This window comes from Cnephaeus nilssonii, assembly GCF_951640355.1.
Source record: "Cnephaeus nilssonii genome assembly, chromosome: 9".
Taxonomy (NCBI): domain Eukaryota; kingdom Metazoa; phylum Chordata; class Mammalia; order Chiroptera; family Vespertilionidae; genus Cnephaeus; species Cnephaeus nilssonii.
In genome coordinates, this window is record NC_137080.1 from 30112560 (window position 1) to 30139758 (window position 27199).

General features: G+C 38.0%; 1 protein-coding gene across 4 annotated transcripts in view; it reads left to right on the forward strand.

Annotated features, from left to right (window-relative positions):
- The window catches only part of UTRN (utrophin), a 454275-nt gene that overhangs the window by 364001 nt on the left and 63075 nt on the right, over positions 1-27199 (forward strand). For all 4 annotated transcript variants that reach the window (XM_079779951.1, XM_079779952.1, XM_079779953.1 and 1 more), the window contains 5 exons: positions 893-1039; positions 3440-3518; positions 6837-6897; positions 21239-21300; positions 22686-22760. In XM_079779951.1, coding sequence (XP_079636077.1) covers positions 893-1039; positions 3440-3518; positions 6837-6897; positions 21239-21300; positions 22686-22760 — 424 coding nt within the window. The remainder of the gene's footprint in view (positions 1-892; positions 1040-3439; positions 3519-6836; positions 6898-21238; positions 21301-22685; positions 22761-27199) is intronic.

Sequence of the window (27199 nt, forward strand, 5' to 3'; positions counted from 1 at the left end):
GGCCTGAGGGAAATCTTTTCGGATATGGTGTGCATGTGAGCACCTGAGTGGAATCTTAAAGGATCTAGGCAGACAGTTGGAAAGGGAGAACTTGAACATAGGGGCAGGTAAAATTATGTGAAGAATGGAGAAAACGTAGTGTTTCTATTATTCTGCTTGGTCTCACAGGACAGATGACTGTCATGGCCCCAAGTATTATTTTTTGTTTTGTTTTTTTTCTTTCTGTCTTACATACCCTCCTCATCCCAACCTATAACAGCTGTGCCAGAGGTGGCATTTGTCAGTTCTAAGCTTCATTTCCCTCTTTTCCTGTAGACTCCACTCTTCCTGCCCCACATCTAATCTCAATGATCACAAATGGTTTTGAAAGAGACAACCTTACCTCTCCAGTACATGTAGGCCTCAGTTTTGTGGTTAAGGAAGATGGTTTTACTGGCCACTTTTAAACTTAATTTTCAGTGAAAACTTGTTAAAATCAAGTTGTTGTATTGGTGAAAAAATATTAAGGTAGCCATATGAAGAAAGAAAAGAGAAGGAAATATGGAAGAAATTTAAAGATAAGATCAAGACTAGAAATTAGTAAAGTAGATTATAATGGCAGATATTTTCTAGACTAAATCACGTATAATGAAAAATTTGAAGAAAATACATAATCACTTTAATGTGTTTGCATTATAATCTTTCTCGTCACGTCCTGTCTCAGTTTGTCTGTGATATAAAGGAAGACTCTTTAGCTGGTGGTCTTGATTGCTGAAGACCAGACTTGAATTAGCCGTTGATTAAACAACTGTCGTTGGCCTCTCAGCTGATCTTGCCATTGGAAAGATCAAAATACATACCACCTTCCGTTATATTCTTTTCTGATGCCCTCATTATTGTCCTTTTCTTCCAGGCATTTAGAGAAGAAATTGCACCAATCAACTTAAAAGTTAAAACAGTGAATGATTTATCCAGTCAGCTGTCTCCACTTGACCTGCACCCATCTCTGAAGATGTCTCGCCAGCTAGATGACCTTAATATGCGATGGAAACTTTTGCAGGTATCATCAGCTTATTCCTTTTCATAATTCAGGCTTAGACCTTGGTGGATCTTTAAACCATACCTCACTATTCTGCCACACACCATCATTTTTTTTTTTTACTTTATTGGTGTGTTTGATAATGGATTCATAGCATGTGACATCAGTCGTCTTTCAGTATCTTGAACTCAAAAGCCTCATTTATTTATGAGTATAAGTTTTAATGTAATTTTTGATGTACTGTTCATATGATATTTGTAGAAAATTGCAAAAGGTCAAATAAATCACAGTAATTGAAACATATGGTAGGTCACAGAAACATTTTCCCCATAATGGCTTATAAAGGAGTCATTTTTCTTACTTTAATCATGTATTTTTTGCTTCCTTTGAAAAGTTAGGAAAGTCTCCATCTTTCTTATTGCAACTGCTTGTTCTTTAGGTATCTTGCTCAATTTTTGCAGCCAGCACCTTGATACTATTGTGGTGTTTACCTTTAGCTCAGAGATCTTAGCTGCCGTAATGCAGTTATTTTAATGACTCTATATATTTCTTGCTTGTCCCAGATTTAACCCAGAAGAACTAACCCAAACCCAGAAGAACCCTCTTGAGTATTACTAGGTACCAGCATTTGCCAGCCACTGCCCTTTGAACCATCTTTGTGGAGCTTTGACACATTCAGGGGCCAGTTCCCAAGAGTCATAATAATTTTTTTTTTGAAAACTAGCAGAATCATTTGAGTGGGAGATTGAAAAAATAATTTTTACTAATTCCTCTATATTCTGGGCCTAAATTGTGATACTTAATAATATAAGTGTAATTTTGAGGTGGCACACAGAAACATTTGAAGGCATAATGGGTTTCCTGAATTAATTCAAACATTGAAACACACAATGGGTTTATATTTTCTTCCTGAAATTGAAGTGATACGAAATGAGTTGTATAGTATTAGACAGTCCTTTTTGTCTTTGAAAGAGTATTAATAATCTAGGATTAGTAAAGCACTCAATGCAAATGTGCTTTTCTAATGAGTGGAAGACAGAAATGTTTGAGCAATACTCCTTTTTTCTTCTGTTTTATTTCTCTAATTCATCATTTTTATGTAGTTATTCCTGTGGTCTGTCTTGATTTCCTTCCCATTCTGCTTCTGTTATCACCATCGGAAAAGATTAGAAGTCAGGGAATATGCTCAAAACAGGATATGTGTTCTGCCTTCTTTATTTCTGAGCCTGGTGGCTGCTAGAACTCAGATGCTAGTTGCTGGTTGAATAAGAGGGGGAAATCTATGCTGCCAGACAACACTGTTAAATTTCAGAAGTAGCATCTTGTTTTCTCCTCCTGAATGTAAAGTGTGTCATAGGAATACTTTTTGGCTTTAACAGAAAAAAGTACTTGCTCTTGCAACTTAAATAGCCAACCAGGAGAAACTAAAGCTGCTCAGTGAGCCAGAGATATACACGTTTCATTTAAAGGCAGCTGAAAATAAGATCGGCAGACTACATGGAACAGCTTACCAGCACTACAGAGGCAAAGACTAGGAAAAGAGACATGGAAATGTCAGTAGGCTGTGTGCATTTGTTATTGATTGGCAATAGTTTCTCAGTGTACTAACTCTTTGCGTTTTCATAATGTAGAGAGTTAACCATACAATGTGTGTAAACAAATGCACAGGCATATTCTTCTGTGGGTATATGAATACCCCCAAATCAAGATGATTGGACACAAACTTGAGGAAAATAAGATATTTCATACTCATCTGTATTATCTATCTGTCTGTCTATCCATATATCATCTATCTGTCTGTCTGTCTATCTATCTATCTATCTATCTATCTATCTATCATGTATCATCTAATTCAGCCATCTTTATATTTTTTCTGTCTATTTTCTCCCTTGGAATATTTTAGATCTTCATTTGCTCCCCATAGCACTTTTTGCCACCTTTCTTACAAAAGAGAGATGAATAGCCACTGACCCCGTGGCCACATCTTCTCTTAAGATGTTTATGACCTTCACTGCTCTCGAGGCAATGAGTGACAGCAAAGGCATAGATCCTGGCACCCGATGAGCTGGTTATGAATATTAGCATGATGCATACTAACTTTATGTCCTGGACACCTCTGTATGTCTCCAGTGTCTTCAGCTGGGAAATGGTGATCATAATAAATAATGCCAATTATGTTGATTATGAGAATAAAAGAGTTCATTCCTATAAATTGCTTAGAAGAGTGCCTGGCACTATTTGCTGTCACTTGGTACCAAAAGGAGTCTGTTTTCATCCCAGCATTTTGATTTTAGAGATGGAGGAGGAATCTGTACAAGCAATCATATTAGGCAGTAACAGCCTTTATAATAATGTTTAAGTCAGGAACATTATTAAAGTTATTGTTTTGAAATAAAATTATTTTTGGGGTGTGATATGCAGGTTTCTGTGGACGATCGCCTTAAGCAGCTTCAGGAAGCCCATAGAGATTTTGGACCATCTTCTCAGCATTTTCTCTCCAGTAAGTACTAATAAACTTAACTGAAACTCATGAAATGAATGAATCAGCATGTATTTTCACTCAAGAAGCCATATTCTTTGCTATAAATATGTTTACTTATATTAGATAAATATATTATTTATTGGTTCTTATTTGTAATAACCTGGTAACAATTGATAAATCTTTGAAGTGGAGCCAAGGTAACTTGTCTTTAGCTGTGGCATTCCACTGAACCATCATCCTATATAATAAAAGGCTAATATGCAAATCGACCAAATGGCAGAACGACTGATCCCTATGAGATGCACTGACCACCATGGGGCAGATGCTCAATGCAGGAGCTGTCCCCTGGTGGTCAGTGCATTCCCACAGGGGAAGCACCGCTCAGCCAGAAGCCGGGCTCATGGCTTGTGAGCGCAGCAGCTGTGGCAGGAGCCTCTCCTGCCTCCACGGCAGCCCTAAGGATGTCTGACAGCGGGCAGTTGGACATCCCCTGAGGGCTCCCGGAGTGTGAGAAGGCACAGGCTGGGCTGAGGGCGCCCCCCCACACACCCGAGTACACGAATTTCATGCACTGGGCCTCTAGTCTATTATAACTACCATAGTATCATATCATCATTGTTATGTCACATACAAAGGTTATGAACTTTTTCACAATAAAGAAATCATTTTTGTATTTTAAGATTTTAAATTAATTTTTCTCTTTCAGAAGCACTATTAGTTTAAAATGCACCTGTGCCTTTCAAAGTAAAACTTCATTCCCCACAAATCTTTAAGTGAGAAGATTTTGAGTTGTCAGGCTCACTGCAATTCTATTTAGCTTTTCTGCTGGTCAGGTGTTACAGACTTAGCCAAACCACATATGCAGATTTTCATGTAATCTTCACCAACTGAACTTTTTTATTTTATGGACTGTTCATGAGATCTTGAATAAGTAATTGGAGCCCCTACGCTAGCCTTCACTGCCGAAGAAACCGGAGAGCATAGGGTTCAGTCCCCCAGATTGGGGTTAAAACAGTAATTCTGCTTAAAGTTAATATCTTTTTCTTAAAATTACTATGATAATACTTACTTCCTCTATCATCTGGAAAATTAAATGAGAAAACGTGTTGCACAAGACACCTAACACAGTTCTTGGCACAAATGTTTTCACTAAACATTAATTCCTTTCCTTTCATTGTCTCTGGCAAACATATGTTAAGAACAGAGTTGGCTTAATTCAGTTTAAGGGAAGTTTAAAACTTAAGGCAAAGCGTATTTCCCAGTTGTTATAACTTCTTTGTATCTACAACCATAGAGAGAACTGAAGTAATACCATGTCTCCAACTAAATTGATTACAGTTATATTTTCTCTTAACCTTTTGTCATGGTTAGTAATCTGCTTTACCTCCAGATCAAGGTCAGGCTTTTCTTTCACAGTTTCAAGAGTAATCCTAATTAGTCATTTCTGCCCAATACACCCCTAGTGCTCAAGCTCTCTCTCCCTCCACCCTCCCTCCTCCTCTCCCACCTGTTTCACACACCTGAGCCCTTAGATAGACCATCTTTGAGTGAGCTATAGCACTTCCTGGAAGATAATGTCTACCTTCATGCCAGGATGCATTCCTAAAGTTTGGATACCATCAATGTTGATGAATTAAATAAGTTTGCAATCTACTCATTTGGTATGAATCACTCCAGATTTCTTAAACTTAATTTTATAGAATATAAAGCTATGTGCTAAGACCAAATTAAAGAGAATTTAGCAAGGAACTGAGACTCTATTTACACTTCTGTTATAAGGATTAGTCATCTATTAGTACTGATGAAACTTGACACTTAGCAACTATTCTTTCAAAATAAAAATCAAAGTCATATTTCTTAGGAAATAAAACATTGTAAACATTGTGAACTTCAAGCGCATTGCCTTCTATTGTCTAGCATTGACAGTCTAAGGAGGTCAGAATTATTCAAATTAAAACAATTATGAAAATGAATTGAGAAGTGTAAACACAATCCCAATTAATAAATTTAACAATTGTTATCCCTGCTGCTTGGAATTTTTGGCTTTATTATATTTCTTGGACATTAGCCCTGGTTATAAAAGGGGCCTGTTTCGTTAGGCACAAAATAGAAATCGGCCTGTTTGCCTGGTGCCAACACTGAAATGAGGTTGGCTCTAATGAGAAGCTGAATATGCCTCATTCCACATTTTCATCCCTTTTTTAAGACTTTCATGGACATAGTTAGAGAAGGGAGTCCTCCCATCTTGTAAAGAGAGGAAGAATTGTTGAATAGAAAGATTGCCAAACTAATGGTCAGAAGTCCCGAGATCACGTCTGAGCTCAGCCATTTACTTAAGCAAGTTATTTAATCTCTTGAATGTTTAGTTCCTCATTTATCAAATGGAGCTTTAATATCTATCTTGTTGGCTTCCTTATCAACAGATACATTCACAAACGCTTTACAGAGTTGAGAATGCTATGTATTTTTGAGGTAGTAATATGACATGAAATTCAGAAAAGAATATTGGTTAAAACTAGTTGTATGAGAGTCTACTGATAGTTACAAAGTTTTATTTTTTAAATTTATTAGTTCATTTAGCAAAATTTCTCTAGATTCACATGTACAATTCTTCTTAAATAAGCCTTAAAATAATTGGTTTACTGTGGGAATAATATAAGGCATAACTGGAATTGTAAAAAAAAAAAAAATACCTCAGTGAAAAAGTCTCGCAAAGTCTGCATCATAGTGATGTCAAGTGTAAAAATGTAGGAAACTACATTTTCTGTGCATTTAAAATGCAAATACATATTTGGGATTCTTCTATCCATTTAATTGCCTTGGTTTTTTACAACCTTTTGCCTATGTTTATTTTAATTTTCCTTTTTAAAAATTCATATAATTGAGTTTGTTTAAATGCCAATTGTTCTTAATAGTTATTCCTGTGACTATAAAATAAAGCAAAGAATGTTACTAGTGATTTGGAAATTTCAGTCTTGAGGAATTTAGTTTATAATCCAGATATACCATATATATATAGTTTCCAAAGAGTACTAAGTTTTACACTGTGTTGACTATGAACAATAAAACTTGATTTTGAAAACTAATTTTATCAACAAGTTCAATCACTTCGAGGTGGCATTAGAAATTGGACCTGTGTTGTTCTTTTATTGCTTCAAATGAATTTTTAAAGTGACTGTTTTTTTGGCCTTGCAGATTTTATAATTATAGGAATCCAGCTGGAAAACCAGAGCATTTTTCATTGAATTTGCTGTAAAATGTGTTCAGTTGCTTTGCATTAAGGCATAAGGCTGTGGGGTTAGCAGTGTTTCCAATAACCTCCCTTTGTTTCCTCAGCTTCAGTCCAGCTGCCGTGGCAAAGATCCATTTCACATAATAAAGTGCCCTATTACATCAAGTAAGTTGATTTTAAGTCTCCTTTACAAACCAAGAAAATAAAGTTATATTGATAACTTAAGAGGCTTTTTCTCCTACAACTGTTTTAAAAAGTGAAATTTAGTCCTATTATCTAAAGGAAATTATATATCTATATATTTATAGAGATAATATGTATTTAATATTTGAACAAAATTAGTTTGAAAATCAGTGTGACAATTGTAATTTATTAAGTTAAGGCTATAACTGTGTTTAGTTAATATATTTTGAGCAGGTATTAAAATATTTGGGGGAAATGACAGAATTTCTATAATACTTTTGACATAATGATGCTGCTCAAACTGTACTGATTCTAAATCATCTTTTATTTGCCCCAGAAAATACATTTCAAAAGTTCTTGTGTTCTTCTCATTGTAATCCACCAAAAGAAACATCATTGTTTTAATCATGAAAAAGTTCAGTATTTGCAAGTTTTTCTTTGATTTATGGAAATTAGCTGCAATATTGGTCTAGGTTTATCATCCTTCATTTTGTTGTTGTCTATTTGGCAGTTTCTCCTTTTTAAGTTCTAAGTTTCTCCTTATTGTGTAACAGTAATAAATTTTGTATAATTTACACAGTGTCTGCTTAGGGTTTTATCCTTGGGTTAGTTTATATGTTGTCATAGGACAGAATAATAAAATACAACTTCTGCAATCCCTTGAGGTGTGAATTGGCAAAGTTATTGATTTACAACGCGATAAGGTGATGAAGAGTCATAGTTGACTATTTCATGTGTAAGGTGAATGGCGTCATAATTGAGGGGGAAATGCTGACTTATTCTATCAGGAGACAGATCTGTCTCAGATTAGCTTAGTGACCTCAAGCAAGACGGTGAAGGTCTCTGAGCCAAGTTTTCTCTATATCCTTTCTAACACAGCATGTGGTATCTCCAGAATCCATGCCAACACTAACAATCTACTCTTCCAAAAGCCCTCTTCCTCAAAAATTTATGTGTGAAGTCATTTGTATGAAGAGTATTTCCTTATCAAGCTTTTACTGTGTCTGAGATGTAGCCTCAGGGTAAAAATGATAAATAATTTTGCAGTAACATATAATAGGTATAGTAAGCAATATGTGTTACATTGTCTTAAGGAAATTTAATACTTTTATCAGTGTACAATTTATAGTGTAGTGAGTTGTGATAAACTCATGGATGAAGTGCTAAATTTATGCAAACATGAATGGGAAGAAATCAGTGGCTGGGCACATTGACATATCTATTGAGCTAAAATGTGATAATCTGTTGATTATTTATATATTTTTATTTTAAATTTTTAAATATTAGAGAATTTTAATTTATTGGATGAATATTAACTTGAATATTACAAGTTTAGGCAAAAATCTGATGTACCATTATAGGCAGAATAATGACCACACAAAATGACCCACATCCTGGATGTGACTACACTAGGTTACATGAAGATGGAGGCAGGGGACATGAGCCAGGGAATGCTGGAGCCTCCAGAAGCTGGAAAAGGCAAGGAAATGTGATTCTCTCTTAGGACGTCCAGAGAGAAACACAGACTAGGCAACCTTGACTTCAGCCCAAGGAGATATTCGCATTGTGGTAATTTGTCCCAGCAGCAATATAAAAAACTAATACACGTACTGTACAAAATCTAGACGTCCATGCAAATTAATTGAAATGAACTTACTGAATTAATCTAGAAGCCTGTGTCATCTGATTTTTTAAATATGTACATTAGATCTAATAAAGCAGAATTTCATTTATTTACTAGAGAAAGACGATATTAAGTCTCGTGCTTGATTATGTACTACAATGGTTATCCATTTGAATTGGCACTTTAAAAATCCATTATTAAATTTAGCACTATAATTAAAAGGGATTTCTGTATGTCCAGGTTGGTATATATGACTAAGAATTATGTTGTCTAAGTCAGAATTTCACTAATTCAGAATTTTTATAGCTTTGGTAGGATCTAGCAGGATCATATCTTCACTTAGTCTATGTGTGCTTTATGGGGCAGACCAGTAGAGTAAAAACTAGTTTATCTGGCATCTCATTGGCTGAAGCATAATACAATGATGGCCAGTTTTGTTAACGACGACGTGTAACTTTGTAGCATCCTAAACTATCTTCGACATCATTAGTGAAAGATTGCATTTTCTGAAATATGTATAGTTTTAGAGTCAATTATCTTTTATGGTTTTCAAATATTTGGGAATCTGCCCATGTATATAGAATGAATTGTCTTATTTTTAGAAAGCTTGTTTAACCAGATTCTTGCATTACGTGCTCTCTTGTGTAAATTACCAGTTTATTTCCTCATAAAGAGGGAACATCAATCTCAAGAGGTAGTGAGCATTATATGAGCCAGAATTTCCAGATGAAGAATTGTTATGAAAGCAAAATTTAATTCCCAAACAAATTAATAAGCAAGTAAATGATGAATGAAAAGGTCTTTAATATATACCTTCCTTTGCATGGCTGCACAACTAAGTAGAAGAAAATTTGAAAAACAAATTTAGCATAAATTTCATGCAATTAGAATTTCCTGGAGTATATTAGAATGCACTAATTTGACCAACAAGAAAATAATATTCAGGTCGAATTGCTAGATATTTTCAGTATTTAGGTATGCCGTTTTATATACTCTAATGTCAGAATATACCAAGAAAGTTGAAAGGAAAATGGCAAAGACAAATTATTTTTATTTCACATTTTAGTGTTACAGATTAATTAAAACATACTTTGATGGCTTCCAAATACATTTCTCTCTTTCTAGGTAATTCTTTATTAATATTGCAAGGTGTACTGCAGTGGTTCTGGGACTAATTTGTTTCTAGAAAATGAAAGATAGGAGTAGATAGAATATAAACCCTCTATGTTAATATATTAAGTTGAAATGCATAACTTTAACTTATATTTGCTGCCTCTAAGGTGGACTTTCCAAGACTGATCTGGTTATTTTTCTTTTTTAGTATAGTGCAGTGGCAGCTCATTGTCTTATCAGTTTAGGAAACTTTGAAATGCCTCTGACTGCTTTCACAATATACAAAAATCTACCAGAAAAAAAACAGGTATTTTTTTGTGAATTGTTAGGTGTTTTGCAAAGTTGTTCATTTCTTCAATTAAAAGTCAACATCCAGGGCCTTTTGGGTACAAACGGAATGGTGAATAAAAGCTTTGGGTTGAACTTTCCTAATATGTCATATTAATCATGTAAAACTCGTTGCTTCTCCTTTTATTCCAGAATAAATGTAATAAGAATAAGTATAATAAAAGACCTGGTGGATGATAATAACTATCATTGTAATAAATTGTTTTTGAATATCCATTTGCCAGCTGCCATGCTAGTCCTGTGCATGGATTATCTCTTCTAATCCTCACGGTGGCCCAGTGAAGTATAGGTACTCTCATGGCGCCCACTTCCAGGCGAGGCTGAGATAGAGCGCAGGCACACACAGCCTGCGTGAGATCACACAGCCAGTAAATGGAAGAGCTCGCGTTCAAACCCAGGGAATGACTCCTGAATTCCTGACCACTGTTGTCTCCGTTCCCAACATTATTAAGGCAGAGAATAGAAATTTTTAGTCACATGGGAAATTTAGGTAGAATGAATGATTATATTTCCAAAGGAGCAGTCAGGTGAGGAAAATATGAGTAAACATTCCTTTTTCTGCACCACAGACTGGCTATCATTTCTTAGGCACTACTGTGTGCCAGCATTAAGCACTGAGCTGTCCAAGGACAAGGTCCATGTTTTCTCCCGTACTCCACACTGCCTTTTCTGTAGACTTCCTAGAGGCTAATTTCTGTCGGCTAATGTATGTTGAAGGAAATTTTACACATACATTTGCCCTGGACAAAGGTGCTTTTCTGTTGATGGGAAGGTGTCATTCTCCACAATCTGGCCTGTCAGATCTTGACGGTTCTGAGTTGGGGAGACAAACTACGGTCCTCCATTCCCTTTCCTCATTGTCATGGTCAGGAAGTTTCTGCCCTTCTCAGTGAAGCTGGCTCCTAGCTCCCCTGGGACTTTGAGAGATGACAGTGTGTACACAGGCCCAGCCTGTGGGTAAACCATACTGTTTCATGGGTGTCTTTAGGAAACAGGTGTTCCTTTCTTCACCCATGGTGCCTTCTCTGAATCTCAGTGGGTGACTTTTCGGTGAGCCTTCGTCTTGGCACCAGCAATTACCCGGCTCCCCGCACAGGCTTCATGCTCACATCTTCACAGATCTATGGCTCTGTTTCCCCACTAGAATCTGAAATGCAAACTTTAGTTCTTTATGGAATCCTAACTGCAATCCCACATGCAGCTTGGACATGAACAATTTCATAATCTCAGGTTATACAGACAATATATATCACAGTCTCTAAAACTGACGTTTCTTAGTATTACAGGGTCATTAACCAGAATGAACTAATCTGTATCTACAAGTATAAATACCATGCATTCTCTGACTTATTCTAACTTTCCCTTGTGAGCAGGTCTAAAGTAAGAGTCTCCTCAATTTATTACATCTCCTTTGTATTTTCTTTTTCTGTCAGTGTGTCCGTTATGGATAACCCTGCAGTATTCTTTTAGACACTCTTCTCGCCTGCCAAGGACACTCTACTACCCTAATCCATCAATCGCTGAAAAAAATTAAGTTTACAATTGTAAATGAAATGAAAGCTGTTTTTTTATACAATGGTGCTACTCATTTGCACAAACCACATATACTAGTCTAGGTGTATATGTGCGGTCTGAAGAAAATAATTAATGCTTATGTCTTTAGAGGTATCCTGGACTCCACTTAGATGATGTAGGAAAACATTTCTCTAAATACAAGCAGAGAAAAGAGGCAGCAATGGGATACCCAAATAACAGGAAGGTCAAAGATAACAAAGAAATAGATACAAGAGTAACAAAAATAGAAATGAACAGAAATCATTTTATCTTTAAAGATCGCAGATAGCTCATTCCAGAGCAAAACAAATCCACAAAAGTATAATTAACAATGCAAGATACATGTAGTTCTCTCTGAAGGCTTCCTACTGGTGTCTTCTCTCTTTCCCTCCTTCGTCAAGATGAGAAACGGCATCCTTTCCATTCCTGATTTTTAACTGCAGCTCTGGGGACACACTGAGTCACTTTCCTAAAGCGGAGCTTTAATGATAAAGAAATAAATGAAAGAGGAGTGTAAGAGACGTACTGGAGAGTCTACATTTTTCCAAGAAATGGTCTGTGACTCTATCTTTATTGAAAATAAATATTTAAAACTCACTGGGCCAACTCCGCTGATGAGGAGGTAGGAAAGAAATTGCTTTACGAGGGAACGTAAGCACCTTGGGATCACTAAACCTCCAGGGCTTGGAGCAGCCTCAGACCAAGGAGCTTACCGTGGCTAACTGGAAAACTACGCGCAGACCGCCAGCCCTGCAGCAGCCAGAAACTGCCAAGCCGCAGCTGGGCAACTTCCAGTGCATTTTCCTGTGTCCTGGTTTATGGAGATAATTTAGGTGGAATTGACACGGTCTTAGAAAGGTATTGAGCATTTCAGGACTTAAGAAGATACTAACTTGTCACATATCTCTACACTGCTGGGGCCAGAGTTGTTATTACTATGAGGAATTTTGGCTTGGACTCTTCCAGATGACTCCATTCCATTGCTTTATAATAGTACCATCAGCCTTGCTGCACAGTTTGATTTTTAGGGTCAGGGATGCAGTTAGTAATTGTCTACCATAAGGTACAGAAAGGATCGCTGTGGAGCCACGAAGGGAGGAAAAGTGATATCTGTACTTTAATTGGTAAAGATTACATTTTTAAAATGGTCTTTAAATTAACAAGAGTAATAATGATCAAATAAATTGTGAAATAAATAGAATATCTTTTCTGTACTGATTATAAAGTGAAATAATACAGTAAAAGTGTCAGTACAATCATACACAAAAAAATAGAATGAATTTCTTCTTTAAAATATATATAAAAGCGCTAAAGTAGAAAAATTTTAAAAAACATACTAAATGATATAAACTAGCTTTAAAAAAAAAAAACAACTAAAAAGGATACAGTGATAAGTGGAACTCTGGTGGGAACATAATCCTGAGGTCAGACACCCCACCCCCACCCCCCCGCCAAGGCAGGGCATATAGGGCTCCCAGGGCCAGGGCCTCCACAGACCTGTGGCAGAGTTGACAATGTTGATTGATGGTCTGATTCTCCTGAGCTTGAGAACCAAGGGAGACCAGGCATAGTGTTGAGTGGGAGGTGTGGCTCCTTATGAGTTCTGGGCCCCAAGCAGAGATACTACCAGGTAGAGGCTCCCTGGTGTTTATTGACTGTGTGCATGTTTATTCTTCCAGACCACCTTTCGGGCCCGCAAAGCAAGTATCAAAGTATCACCTCTCCCTCCACTCACACTCAGGCACATCCATTCCTGTCATTGATTCTGCTCTTTGAACGTAAACACAAACAAGCCTTGCCTCATTGTCTTGTAACAAATGTTGTATCCACGATGCCTGGACGATTGATGTTGTATTATGGGGTGTGCTGTTGCCTCTATTTCTGTATCCCTTTACATGCTGGCTCTGCTGCTGAGTGAAATTATTTTAAGCTCAGTTTATAGTCAAATCCAACAGATTTGGAGTTATCCACTGTTTACAATCTAGTTTTCCTGCTTTGTGTCTTCATTGTTATGATAAGCTAATGGCAGTTTTTAAGGAAGACTGTATGCTTTTGCACTATCTATTATCAAGTAGGAGCATATAATTTGGATTTTGAACAGAAAGGTGTGTTTTTTCTCTGATGTTGGCTTTAAAACTTTGTTTTTCTTTGGATTTATACTTCCGTTTCCAAAAGTATAACCTTAGATTTCTTGCCTGTAAAAGCCTAGAGTACTGTTTGTGGAAGTTCATGAAGTTGCATACAACCAGAGGAACATAAAAGTTTACTCCCCACACAGCTTCCTATCTACTGCCCTAATCCCCTCCCCAGGGCCCCAATACAGGCACACACATAAACACGGACACACAGAGGAATGATCAACATTACTGATGGAAGAACGCTGTATTTTTCGTATATTCTGGCCTCTGGTGAAACAAAGTTCTTAGGGGATTATGAATTACAAAATGAAAATGTCACCTCTTAAATCTTTAAGAAGATACACCTCAGGTAAATTCCATCACATCAGATTGCCAAAACTTATTTTCACTCTTTATAACTGATTACAAATTTGATTAAGTGGGAGCCCCATGCTTGATTGCTATATATAACTTTTAAAGCATCTGTGAACAGGGTGCTGGCAGAGCCTGAGTTTTGCCTGTGTCAACTTTATTTTCTGCAGGTTGTGTTATTTTCATAGATTTTACTTAAGAAGACTACTGTCTCCTTATTTCTCCTCACCCTGCGGAGAGAGGGTCTAATGAAATGAAGACAGAGAAGCAACCATTCCATTCAGCAACATAGAGTTCACTGATGATTTTGATAGACGAGTTTGGGTGGAGGAGTTAAGTTGGCAACCAAGTAAAAGTGAACTGAATAGTAAGTGAGACATAAGGATGTGTGTTATGAAGTGATATATATATATTTTTTTGAATTGAGAATTTTGTCTGTAAAGAAGAGGAAAAGGGTGATTGCTAGCAGGAAATGGAGATTCCAAGCAGGGGTGAGTGTGTGTGTGAGAGAGTACACATATGTGTCTCAAAATGGCTGATCCTTACATATTTATATACTGAGAGTATTGTTATTGAGAAGAGGGGTTGATAATGCAGTACAGGAGTTTCTAAGAAATCTTTGGGATGAATTGGCCTTTTATAGGAGGGGAGACAATTCCTCGGTTACAGGAGAGAAGAACACAGTCTGGCAGATGGAGGGTTTATTGATTTGGTGGTGGGAAGATGAGGAATTTTAATCTGGTGGGTTTTTTTTTTTTTTTTTCAATAAAGCACTAGATTAAGTTAAATGATGCTTAGGGAGAGAAGCTTAGGTTTGGGAAAAGAGAAGGCAGTGGGAAATTGTTGTCTTGCGTTCTGGGAAAGCTAGTTGATTAGGCAATGTAGTGCAGTTGCCAGCAGTTGGACATTTGAGGTTTGAGTCAAATATTTAGAGTAAAGTCAGTCTGTGTGTTGAGTGATTTTCTCCAGCTGTATTCATGCACAGCTGGTCATGTCCAGAGAAGGTGAGTAATTAAGTTGATCCATGCTTGGGGTTTGCCAGGAAAGAGAGAGAAGCCAGGGAGATGAAGTTGTTTGTAATGATTATAATGATAGACTCAAATTTAGACAGATTCATCAGAAATATTTAAAACCTCAATCATGCAAGTATACTTCCATATTAAGACCTCAAGCTTATGATCCATCAATCTGGGTTCAAATCCCATTTCTACTACTTGCTAATTACGTGACCTCGAACAAGTTATCTAAGTGAAAATGGGGATAATATTGGCTCTTAACTCATACAATTATTATGCAAATTAAGTTTACACATTGAAAGAGTTTAGAACAAAGGTTTTCAATCTTTTTCATCTCATGGCACACAAGTTACTAAAATCCTGTGGCACACTAAAAAAATTTTTTTTTCTGATCTGACAAAAAAAATTGGTGTAGTTTTGATTCTGGACAACTGTTGTTGTATTGGCTGTGTCACTTTTTAATTTGACAATCTAAGAGAAAAGAAGTCAGTGCCCCTGACTAAATTGTCAGGTACTGCATGTTTTAAAATTTTTTGTGGCACGCCAGTTGAAAATCACCAGTTTAGAAGATTACCTGGTACAAATTGAGCACTGAAATAATAGGCTATTACTATAATTAACACTATACATTCTGACCCAGTGTGTGTTATCTTTCACTATGCACAGCAAAGAGAAACATTTCTCTTTCCGAAATTGTCTTATCACAGTGCAATGTCCATAGTTCTTTTTCCTACATTTGCATTTTTAATGAACTCACCTTTATTGTTTTTCTTTTATATGCCTTTAAAATTGTGATTGGAATCGAATGATAAGTGACAAAACTCACAAAGTCCAGTTTCAAGTGTAAATTTGGGTAGATAAGTAACAAGTGTGTTTGGCTAAGTGTCAATTTTGGGACAAGCAGGGTGCCTTTTCATCATCTTTTATGGGCCCATGGAAATAATAAGGACCACCATAATGACAAGTGATTTGAAAGTATCTTCCTGAGAGCAGTCTTTGGCTTTTAAATCAGTACATTATTCATCTATCAAAAGTGTATGTGTTTTGCTGTTGGTTCCTTGTCTCATATATTGGACAATTTTATGAAACAACATTTTTGTGTTCTATTCATTGGTGTATAATCTGTATTTTACTTTGTTGACTTATCAGAATACATTATGAATCATACTAGGTAGAAGGATATACTACTTATTAATCACTGATTAGTTTTCATTAAAGTTCATTTAATACAGGCACCACATGTTATCCAAGTGGGACACCAGGAAAGAGACATTTTTAATAATTATAGAGGACAAGGGGTCTGAACCAGGACCATCTCCGATGTTGAAAAATGATTTAAAAAATAGGGGATGGGTATGTAACACACAGCATTGTGAGTATAGTCAACAATACGGTATTATCTTTCAAAGTTGCTAAGAGACTAGATCTTAAATGTTCTCACCACAAAAAAAGAAAATATAATTATGTGATCTGATAGAGATATTTGGTAATGCTACATTGGTAATCAATACGTAAGTGTATCAATCAACAGGTTGTACACCTTAAAACTACACAATTTTATATGTCAATTATATCTTAAAAAATAAAAATTTTAAAAATTAATTAAAGAGAATACAATAAAAATGAATAAAATCTTGACTCTTACAAATATAAAAAGAACATGTGTCAAAGATTTCATTTAACCCACTAATTAATAAGGGAATGGGTAAGAAGTTATAACAGGTTCCAAGGGGAATACTGAGTACTGCATCTTTATAGTTAAGGGTTGCTAAAATAAGTTGTCATGCAAAGCTGACAAACTTGTCAATATCCACAGGACAATAATCAATTTGTATTCCAGAGGACACAATTTGCATTTCTATGGACAAAATATCATTTGCATTACTATCAGTTTCCTTCAGTGTTCCATTTTAAAATAGCTCAAAGACAATTTAAACTTCACAGGGCACCCACTAATTTTTTGCCCACAAAAAAGCTTTTATAATTTTTCCTACACAAGCAAAACCGGCCTGGCTGGGCACCCTAGTTACTGTCACAGATTCTCATTACTGTTGCTGCATATGATTTTGGATGTAGCTGCTAATTGCTTCTTTGTTAGACTTTGAATATTTTGTTTTATTCTTGGACAGATTTCTGTGTCCATTCTTTCTTAAAAAGAGGATTTTTATAATAAAATTACAATTTCATTTTACAGTTTATCAAGTTGTATAATATTAAGTCCCAATCCTCTTTCCTATTCCAGGTTGGGCAGAAGCTAACCTGTTGTATTTTTGGGGGGAGGGGGGAAGTGCAACTTTTTCTGATTTGGTTGCCTACTCTGGCAGCATTTTGGCTCAATGAGCTGAGCAATCTGCAGCTGTTCAAATACTTTGAGCTTTTGTGTTGATTGTGGATTTTGCTTTAAAATCCTCTCCCCCATTTGAAAAAAAAGGAAAGAAAGAAAATCCAACAGCCAACTGCATCTACTACTGGTTTTTTGTAACTGTTGTTGGGTAAGCTGCAGTTATACGTTTGTAACCAGAGGCTGTGTTTATTTTCAGTGTTGGCAGTTCTGCCTAATGAATCAACTGGTATTGAATTCACAAAGGGGGATGCCTTTTCCCTCCCTCCATCTGTTTGCCAAATGTGTGTGCTCCCTCAGCAACTACTGGTGCTTTCACTAAAAAGAGCTGTTGGCAAGCCTTGTTCCCACTGAAGTCTCAGGCCTCTGCCTGGATGCCTGGAGAGATGTTTTCCTCTCATGGTTCCATAGGGGTTTTGGCCAAAACACCACACTTGTGACTCTAGAGAAAGTGTAATTATGTTTGTTGTTTAAGTATAAAGTTTGGCTCTGCATTACTCATAGCCTTGTTTGGTTCATGAGCTTTGGTTTGTTCTTTCAGGATGGGCTGTCTGTCTCTGGACAGTAGTGTTGCCATGGGGATTGAAATTAATCAAAAGTAAGAGACAAGCGATCAAGTGAATACTGGTAGGCTGATTTAAGACTGGGAGGCCATGATGAAATTGTTGGAATTACACTATATTTTCAGCAAATCCTTCTTTAATTGTTATTGATGGTAGGGAAGCAGTTGTTTTATTAGAAAAATTTGGAGGTGTTTTTCTTTATTTTTTTATTTTTAGGTTCTCACTTTCAGTCATGCATTTAGCAGCTTTTTAGGTCAGTGCTTCTCAAACTTAAATGTGCATATGAATCGCGTGGGATTTTGTTAAGAGGGGATTCTGATTCAGTAGAAAAAAATATCTATATTGAACATATTCCTGGGCTGTACTATCTATCACTAGTAAGAATGTTAGATGAAACAACTTCAGTATTTTCTTTGTGGTCTTTGGAGCAATTCAGATAGTAAATGGGTAGAATGGTTTTGTTGGTATTCGGTAGCAGCTCATGAAGTGGGAATATGTATTTGCCTCTGTATTAGTATTAAGAACCAGGTACAGGAGCCAGACAACTTTCTAACTCTTCCTGAGACAGATCTTCACATAGTAGGTATGTTATTTTGTTTGAGATTTTGGAAATTCTAGGATATTTTACCTAGTACTTTTCGAAGCTAATATTTTTCAAAGCAAATTATGAGTTATTTGGGGGTTCTGTTACCTCTGGGTACATGACAGTGATTACATCCTTTTCCCAGTGACATGCTCCACCTCTTGATATATTACATAGGTTTAAAAAATAATGTCTCTTAAATGCGATTGTATGAATATTTTAATACCTCTCTCTTGTGCACGGTGCCATTTCACCTAGCTTACTAAACAATTTTATAAGAACTGAGTGTCATCCAAGAAGTCTTTCGAGTACTATAAAATGTTATTACTCTATTCTGACCCAGATAGGGATAGGTAGCTATTTTTAAATATAAGGCCATTTTCCCATTGAAGTTGAGAGCTGACCAACTCACATACACACTCAAAATGAAGGAACCTGTGTTGATCTGCTCTACCATCTCACTCCCCAAAGACTTCCAATTCTTTGAGTTAGTTTGGAAATTATAGAAACAGAGAAAATATAAACCTTGCTTTGAAAGTGATGAATAAGAATCATGAGAAAAAAATGTTTAATATCTATATTTTTAAAACTCCAGTATTGGTTGAAAGGTTAAAGTAGGTGGTGGGCAGGCAGGCTAAATAGCAATCTTAGTGAATAAAAAAAAAATTGAATTGATTTAAAGAAAAGGGAATGGGGAATGGGGATATCCAAAGGGAAGGGCTACACAGCCCTGAGCCAAAGGGTATTGGGTCCATGATAGCAACAAAAATATGCTTGGGACAGTGAGACAAGGAAGGACATCTAAGAAACAACAGGAGAGCCTAGCCTGGCTGCTTTGGTTCACTAGGTAGTCAGAGAAAAGGGGGCCTTGGAGACAGGTTTAGGGGGTTAGCCTGGGATGAGCTGCTGCTGCCCATTGATCCCCTCGGTGCAAGTCTTATGGGATCCTTTAGAGGGAAGAAGGGGCAAGGGAATGACACTGGGGTGCTCCCTTGGGGGAGAGGACATGCTGGGTCATTTTGTCCTGAGCATATTTATCTCTCTCTTGTGGGTGGAAATCTTAGGGGAGGTCTCAGGGCAGAATCTCAATAGAATATTCATCAGCTTTCTAGGTGTGCTCTTTCAGGGTCATGGTCTGCACTGATTGGTCGGTGCCAGGGCAAGGGTGGGAGGGTCATTAGTCAATGTATCTGGTCTTTAGGCAGCCAGGGCATCACTTGGTTTTGCTGCTTTTCTGGGCCTGGAAGTGAAATACAACTGAGGCCTAGATGTTATCTTTATAGAGGAAAAGGTCGGGAGAGAGGGGAGCGGGTCTAACCTGGAAGACTAGCCATATGAAAAGTCAGGGGGTCCAAAGAGCATGACCAGCAATATGCTAGGGGAGGACAGGTTACCCTGGGGGCAAGGTCCTTGTTTTCCCAGTTTTGCCCCTTGCTATCCCCCAGCCCCCGGGCGTTCTGGCCTGGTGAGTTTCTATACCTGGTCCATCGTCCTTGCTCTGCTTATGTCTAACAATGGGTAACTGAGGGACCATCATGAAGTCAAAATGGCAAGAGACACACATACCTCAGGGGAGTGGGGTCCAGATACCTAGGAAGAAGGTGTCAGGGAAGAGAGCAACTTTCACTCTACCTTCATAGGTCCTGTTTCTGAGGGCCTGGGAATTAAACTGAGGATTGACAGATTAGCAAGAGAAAAGAAAGTGTTAATTTATCCGTGCAATGTTAATTTATGTGTGCAATGTACAGGTCTGCAGGTAGGCTGAGTAGTGAGTCACACTCAAAGGTGTGGTTAGAATTTGGAGCTTATACACCTAACTTAGAAGGGAAAAGGGATGGGGAGAAAAGACTCCAATGAGAAAAACCAGTAAGTTTCTTCAGGAAAGACATTTTCTTTTTGTAAGAACAAACATGAATTAAGAAAGTTTGTGATGACGTTTGTTTATGCAGGTGCGAGTGTGTTTCTACCTTCTTCAGGGCTACCAAACTTCCTGTCCAAGAGGGGATTTATGGCAGCCTCATGTCCCAGGAGTGGCTGCTTTTAGTCAGATAAAGGAAGCTCTGAGAAGACCTCTGTTGAACCTCAGAGGTCTTTAGCTTAAGATAATTCTTACCCCAAGGCTAGGGTTCTGAGTGGCTCCCCACAGAGGAAAAGAGAAAATATGCACAGAGGAAGGAGAGACTTGGGCTGAAGAAGAGGGAGGCTCAGTAGATTGTGAGGTGATGTTATTCAGAGGGAAACTCTTCATGTGTCTGTTCTTCAGGAAATTTGATTAGGACTTCAAAAGTTTATCGACTTTGACAGCACTGCTGCTCTTGGAGGCTTTGTTCTGAAGGAGAATATACATCTGCCTAACAGGAGTAGAATTACCCTGGAGACTCTATTGACCTGGTGTCATCAAGCCTGAGGCCCCAGAATCCATGACAGTCCCACTTTACATCTAAGTTTTAATTGTAATTCTTTTTGAATATATAAAGCAAAAAATTTCAGCTACATTGTCACAATACAATTGCTCAAATAAAAATGGATTATGTTGTTCAAATATTAAGTAATAATTGGGCACCAGGTTTCTGAGTGATCCATCATGGGGATATTTTAAAAACTTGAATAAAAATTCTGTTTGTGTACTTTCTGTGGGACATATATTACTTATATGTTCTTTTATTTACATTTATTACATTTTTTTCCCCAGCCATCAAACACAGACAACCTGTTGGGATCATCCTAAAATGACTGAACTCTTTCAATCCCTTGGTGAGTATTGTTTTATTTAATAGTGATGAATTAACTGAAACTGAAAAGGACATATTCTTGGATAAAAACTAATCAGCAGCTTTTTTTTACATGGCATGTTATGTTTAAAGCATCGTGACAGTGACATATAAAAGCAGTTGAATTGCTAAGGTCAATAAAGCAAACAGGTTTTACCATTCTTCTTAAGAGAATGTAAAGTTTGAAATGGCATGGCCCAAAAACCATGATTTTAAAAGGGGAATATTATAGGAGGTTTTTACCTCCCTCATATTGGGCCATCTTAATCTTCAGTTTTGTGTGAAAACAAAAACAATTACAATACAGCAACCTCTAATCCACTGCCTTTAAATCTGCCTTTAGCTCACTCTTTATTTAACAAATCTTATTAAGTTAGCTAGCTGAATTTTATTTCTTCTAAGTATAGCTGAAGAGCTAAATACATTTTTAATTAAAAAATGCAAGAAAACTCATGAGATGACAATTCTGCTCTTGTAGATTTCCAGTAGAATATGACTTTATGATGTGTGTGTGTGTGTGTGTGTGTGTGTGTGTGTGTGTGTGTGTGTCATTTTGAAAGAGTTTTTTTCTTTAAGGAGCAAATGTGCTGCTGCAGAGAGAGGGATAGCACCCTAAGGCTCTCATGCCCACTCCCATTTCGACAAGTGGGGAGCACACTTTCAGTCTCTTTAAATATCAGGCTCATATGTGAACTTCTATTTGGGTGGGTGAGGGAGGCTTCAGAGTTGAACAAGTGAGAGAAAAGCCACTGGTTTGTTTGGTTAGCAAAGGAGAGGGCAAATTTTGATGATTTCTGAGTTTTCTTCTAACTCCACTAGTCTCAAATACTGGTACTCTGTCTTTAGGGGACAGAGAAAGAAATTGCAATATTTGCTCTTTCCGAAGGCTGGAATAGTGACTGTAAGATGATCTGGGCCAGATCTATGAACGGGCAGAAGCAGCACATAGATCAGAATGGAGGACTGTAGAAATATAACTAGCTCTCTGAGTAGTGAGGTGACAGAAAACGGACTGTCCTTGTGGAACACGGCCCTGGAGGAGGGTCCCGCCTCGCTATACAGAGGAAGGACCCTCTACCCACAGTGGCATGTAGTTATGAAGCCGTTGAAAGTTCACAGACCAGGTGTGTTTCCTTTTCCTCATTTCCTTCCTTTTTCTTTCCTGGAATTTTCTGTGTAGCATTGCTTTGGAATATATCTCACCACAGTGCCAATGAACATTTATTTTTTTCCTTAAATAAATGCTGTGGATCTTAGAAGAAGAATTTGTAATGCGAATACGCATCTGAAGTAAACAAATACCTTCTTGTCATGGGATATAAGTTAAGCAATCAGCATGCTTTTGAATGTGTTCCTTTTCCATTACAGCTGACCTGAATAACGTGCGTTTCTCCGCCTACCGCACGGCCATCAAAATTCGAAGACTACAGAAAGCACTGTGCTGTGAGTCATCCTACCAAAGTTAATTACTCCGTTCTTTGAGTTGCCTTTTTTTTTTTTAAGACAAAGATAAATGAAGAGGGGGATGTGTTTGTAGAGTTAATCTGATTTTCGGTGTGCGTCACTCAAGGAGTTGGCTGTGATTCTATAATGCTCTGTTATTTGCCCGTCAGCATCATGCAGCCGTAAAACAAATGAACATATGCTATTCCCAGTGGGAGGACAAAATTAACCAAAATACAGCAGTAACATAAAAATATTTTTCTATAAAGTATGCTGCCACCCAATTTAAAAGGATTAAAACAAGAAATCAAAGTGCATATATAGTAGATCATTGCCTTTTTAGTACTTTGTATCTATTTGGAAGTGTAGGGTTTGAACCAGTTCCATTCAGTACAATCATACATAAACACTTAAAAATCGCATTTCTAACCCGAATTTGAACTGTCACTTTAGAAAATTAGATAAAAGGCTCTGTGTTCATTTAAATATGTCTTGAGACATTTAGAATTATCAATATGAACTTTTCCTTTCTGTGGTAATCATTTTACTAAAGGGCTATTCCCCCCACCCCACACCCCGCCAAATAACTGAAGTTTAAGTAGAAATATGCATTATAATTCTTTTATAGAGTATAGATTTAAGCTGTCTGGATTCAATTTGTGGTTGTAGTTTTAATGATTGAGTCTATTCAAAGAACATTTAGGTCTTATCAGCTAGTTAATGTGGAAAGTGGCATTTGCCCATACTTTTAAGAGGGTAATTTAAATAATTCCAACGATTCTTGTTTGCTGCCTTTTGCTCACAGTTGTTATACTAGTATGTCTAGACAGTTCAGTGAAGCTTTGAAAATAACGCTTAGAAAAATGATATGTTAAGGTTAAAAATCTCCTTAAAAGTCAGGAGAAATTCGAAATGCATGTAAGCTGATTACATGAAAGGAGTTGAGGAAAGACAGTGTAGAATCATTCAGAGAAAAGACAGAATGCAAACCTTTAAAGTAAGAAACGTGTAAGCTATGTGTGGGAGAGAAGTCTATGAAGGGCTGAAAAACACCTCTACATTAGGCGATAGAAGAAAGGATGAGATGGCTGTCCTGCACATCACATCATCCGGGGAGCCCCACATAACTGGCAGGTTGTAGTGATGGCAGCAAGGGTTGCAAAATTACCAGTCAAAAAAAAAAAAAGCCAGCACTCTGGCCAGTGGTCTATATGCTGAGCCAGAAGAAAGTGGGAAGTGAATTAGGAACTCACAACAGGGATGTTCTGAGCTCAGTGAGTCCTTAGTGGCAGCAGTTTTGAAAGAGGCTCAGCTGCATGTCCAGCATCCAGCTGCCAGACCTGAAAGGTCTTTCAGGCCTGATGAGCTATAAAATGAGGACAAATGACTCAGCCGCCGAGTCCCCACTGACAGAAGACTGCCTCGTACATGTTCATTATGAACAGGGCCCCATTTTCACTAATACTTCTTGGCGGGGGTGGGGTGTAGACATTAATGCATTTGGTGTTTCTTTCTGCTGTTTTTTTTTTTGTTGTTGTTTTTTTCCTTCCAAAGAAAAATGTTCCCCATTTCACCTCATTTTTTCAAACCTGAAAGGATCAGCAGAGCGATGCCTCCCACTTATAAACTAAACAATGGCATTTAGTAACACTTAGAAAAGTGCTGGCTTGTGAATATTTGAGGTGATGTTCGGAGAGCCACCTGGCCTCTACTTCCCCGGCTCTGCCCACTGCTCTCTAGCCTGGGCCTTTGCTCCATTGTCAGGCTCACCTGTTCATGATTCATCTGCTCCTTCCTCTCGCTTCCTTTCTGTCTACTTGCAGTTCCCTGACCCTCCTCAGCAATGGTCTGTAACCCTTTGTTCCTCCCAAATGCTGTTAAAAATTTACTCCTTTTGGAAACATTTACCAGCTAATTCCACCCGCCGCCCATTTTTCCAACACTTTATGATGGCCTCTAACGGCTGTGTCTCACATAAGTGCCCTGTGTGTGCCTCTGTGTGACAGATAGTGAATGTCAAGACGATTGCCCCGGCGTCACTGAGAACGGCTTTAGGTCAGGGGTTGCCATTCATTTTGTGTAAATCTCCACCCACCATGATGTCCTAATGTAGAGGGCACATCACCATCTCTGTCATTGTTCACTCATTTATTGGGCTCCAAGACTGTGCAGGAGATAAAGAGACTTGGTTCCCACACTCGAGGAACTTAAACTTGGAGAGAGCACGTTATACATGCACATAGCTCTCCTACTTACAACAGATTCCTGCTGCCCTGGAGTGAAATGGCCTTTGTCTGGCTTATCTCCATCTACCCGGTCCTCTCTGCTCCTCTATGGGCTCTTATCAGGTCGAAGGGACAGATGAATGTTCAGCTCTGGTTTCCGTTCTCGAGCCAAAGAGTTCCTGTCTTGGCTCTTTGTGCTTCTCCTCTTCCCCTGGCTGGTGCGTTCTCTCCCTCTAGGTCCTAGTTTCACGGTCGCCTGGCTTTAGTGAGGCTTTCTGGGCTACTTCATGTGGACCGCCCCATACATGTCAGCTCATGGATGCAGTTCTTATGTGGCGCCTGCCATAATGTATGGTATTCTGTTTATTAACCACCTGACTCTCCAAATAAACTAAGCTTTCATGTGAGGGAGGAATATCTTTTCTCCTCCACTTCGGGGCCACATACAGCTTCTGGCACAAAGCAGTCTGCGAAGACATATTGAGTAAGTGATTGGAGTTTGAAAGTTATAGGAGTACACAAGAAAATAGGTATAAGAAGATTTGTAGCTGCACTTTTGTATAGTAAAATGTGTTTAATTTTGGCATATTGATAAAAGTGATATGATACAGTAGCAAAAATAAATGAACGTGTAATCAACATCAGCATGGTTGACTCATCTATATAATAAAAGCCTAATATACAAATTGACCGAACAGCGGAATGACTGGTCCCTATGATGCGCACTGACCACCAGAGGGCAAATGCTCAACGCAGGAGCTGCCCCCAGACTGCAGGCCCCAGGCCAGCCAAAGCGGGTGCCAGTGGGGGTCCCCCTGAGCACCCTGCCGGTCCCCCTACCGATCAGCCCTGATCGCCGACCAGGCCTAGGCACCCTACCCATGCATGAATTTCATGCATCGGGTCTCTAGTAAAACTATAAAGGTGAATGAACAACTAAATGCTATATTATTCAGGGACACATATATACATCCAGTAACTGAAAGTGAACTAAAAAGATTAGTTATCCTGTGATTCTGAAGGGATTGATTGAGGTTTTCCAAGGCACTCCCAAGATATTAATATCAATCTATTTCTTTAGCTGTGTGATGGATCAGTGGGTGTTTATCATTTTTCTTTAGACTACACGTATATGTATTCTTTTGTGTTTCTATTTTTAAAAAGCTTTATGTGATAGGCAATAAACAGAGAATCCAGAGGGAAGTGCTGTCAGAGGAGGGAGAGATCCCTTCATTATGAAGAACAAAGTAAGCTTTCTTGAATAGGAAGCAAATTAGCCAGGCCTGGAAGCCACACAGGATTTAGGCGGGCAGCTCTGATCCAGGGTAAGAGGGGAGGGAATTATATGCATGACACAAAGGCCTGGGTGGAATTCAGACTAGTAACACAGTCTAAATGGAATAGCTTGCAAGATATGAGTCCAGTATTTAGAAATGCCCTTCAGATCAGGTTAGGTCCAGTTCGAAAGTCTTTTTTTTTTTTTTAATAAAAACTTTTCTGATTTTTTAGGTCCTTTTTTTTTGCGGGGGTGTGTGGGGTGTGTGGGGAGTGTTCCTCAAGCTTTCCTAATGTTGTATTTAATGTTTGGATTTGTGTGTGTGTGTGTGTGTGGAGTGGAGTGCTATAGAAGCATTTTCTGTTTGTGAAATTTAGGAGAAAAGGCCAGTTGTGGCTGAATGCAGACAATATCTAAGGCAGATCAAAGGACAGAGGACGAGAAAATAGTGCAGGTGAAAGATGGTAGAGGCTGAGCTGGCTGCTGGTAGTAGGCAGAGAGATGAGGGTATGGATTTGTGAAGAGGAGAAAGGACTGATGACTGGGGGAAACTGGTGACTGATAAATTGCAGAGAGTAAAAGGAGAGTGATAGCTCAGGATTTGCAGACTGATGGTCAATGGAAGGTAGTAACACTGTCCCTGGATTTCAGCATAACAAGAAGGCAAGACCTTTATTTGGAACATGTTAAGGTGAAGGTCCCTGAAAGAGAAGAGTATTGCTCTAGTTGGGAACAGAGCAGCAGGACTGCAGATCAGGTGTTCAGGCAGGAGAAAACAGTCTGGAGTCATCCAGAGAGAAGAAATCACTGGAGTGATGAAAGTGAGTGAGGCTTTATAGATAGGAGACCTTGAGCGTCACCTGTATGTCTTTGGTGTCTGGGGAATAGGAGATGGGAAAGGTGCTAATCAAGAATGGCCAAACAGTTCAAGAACAGGA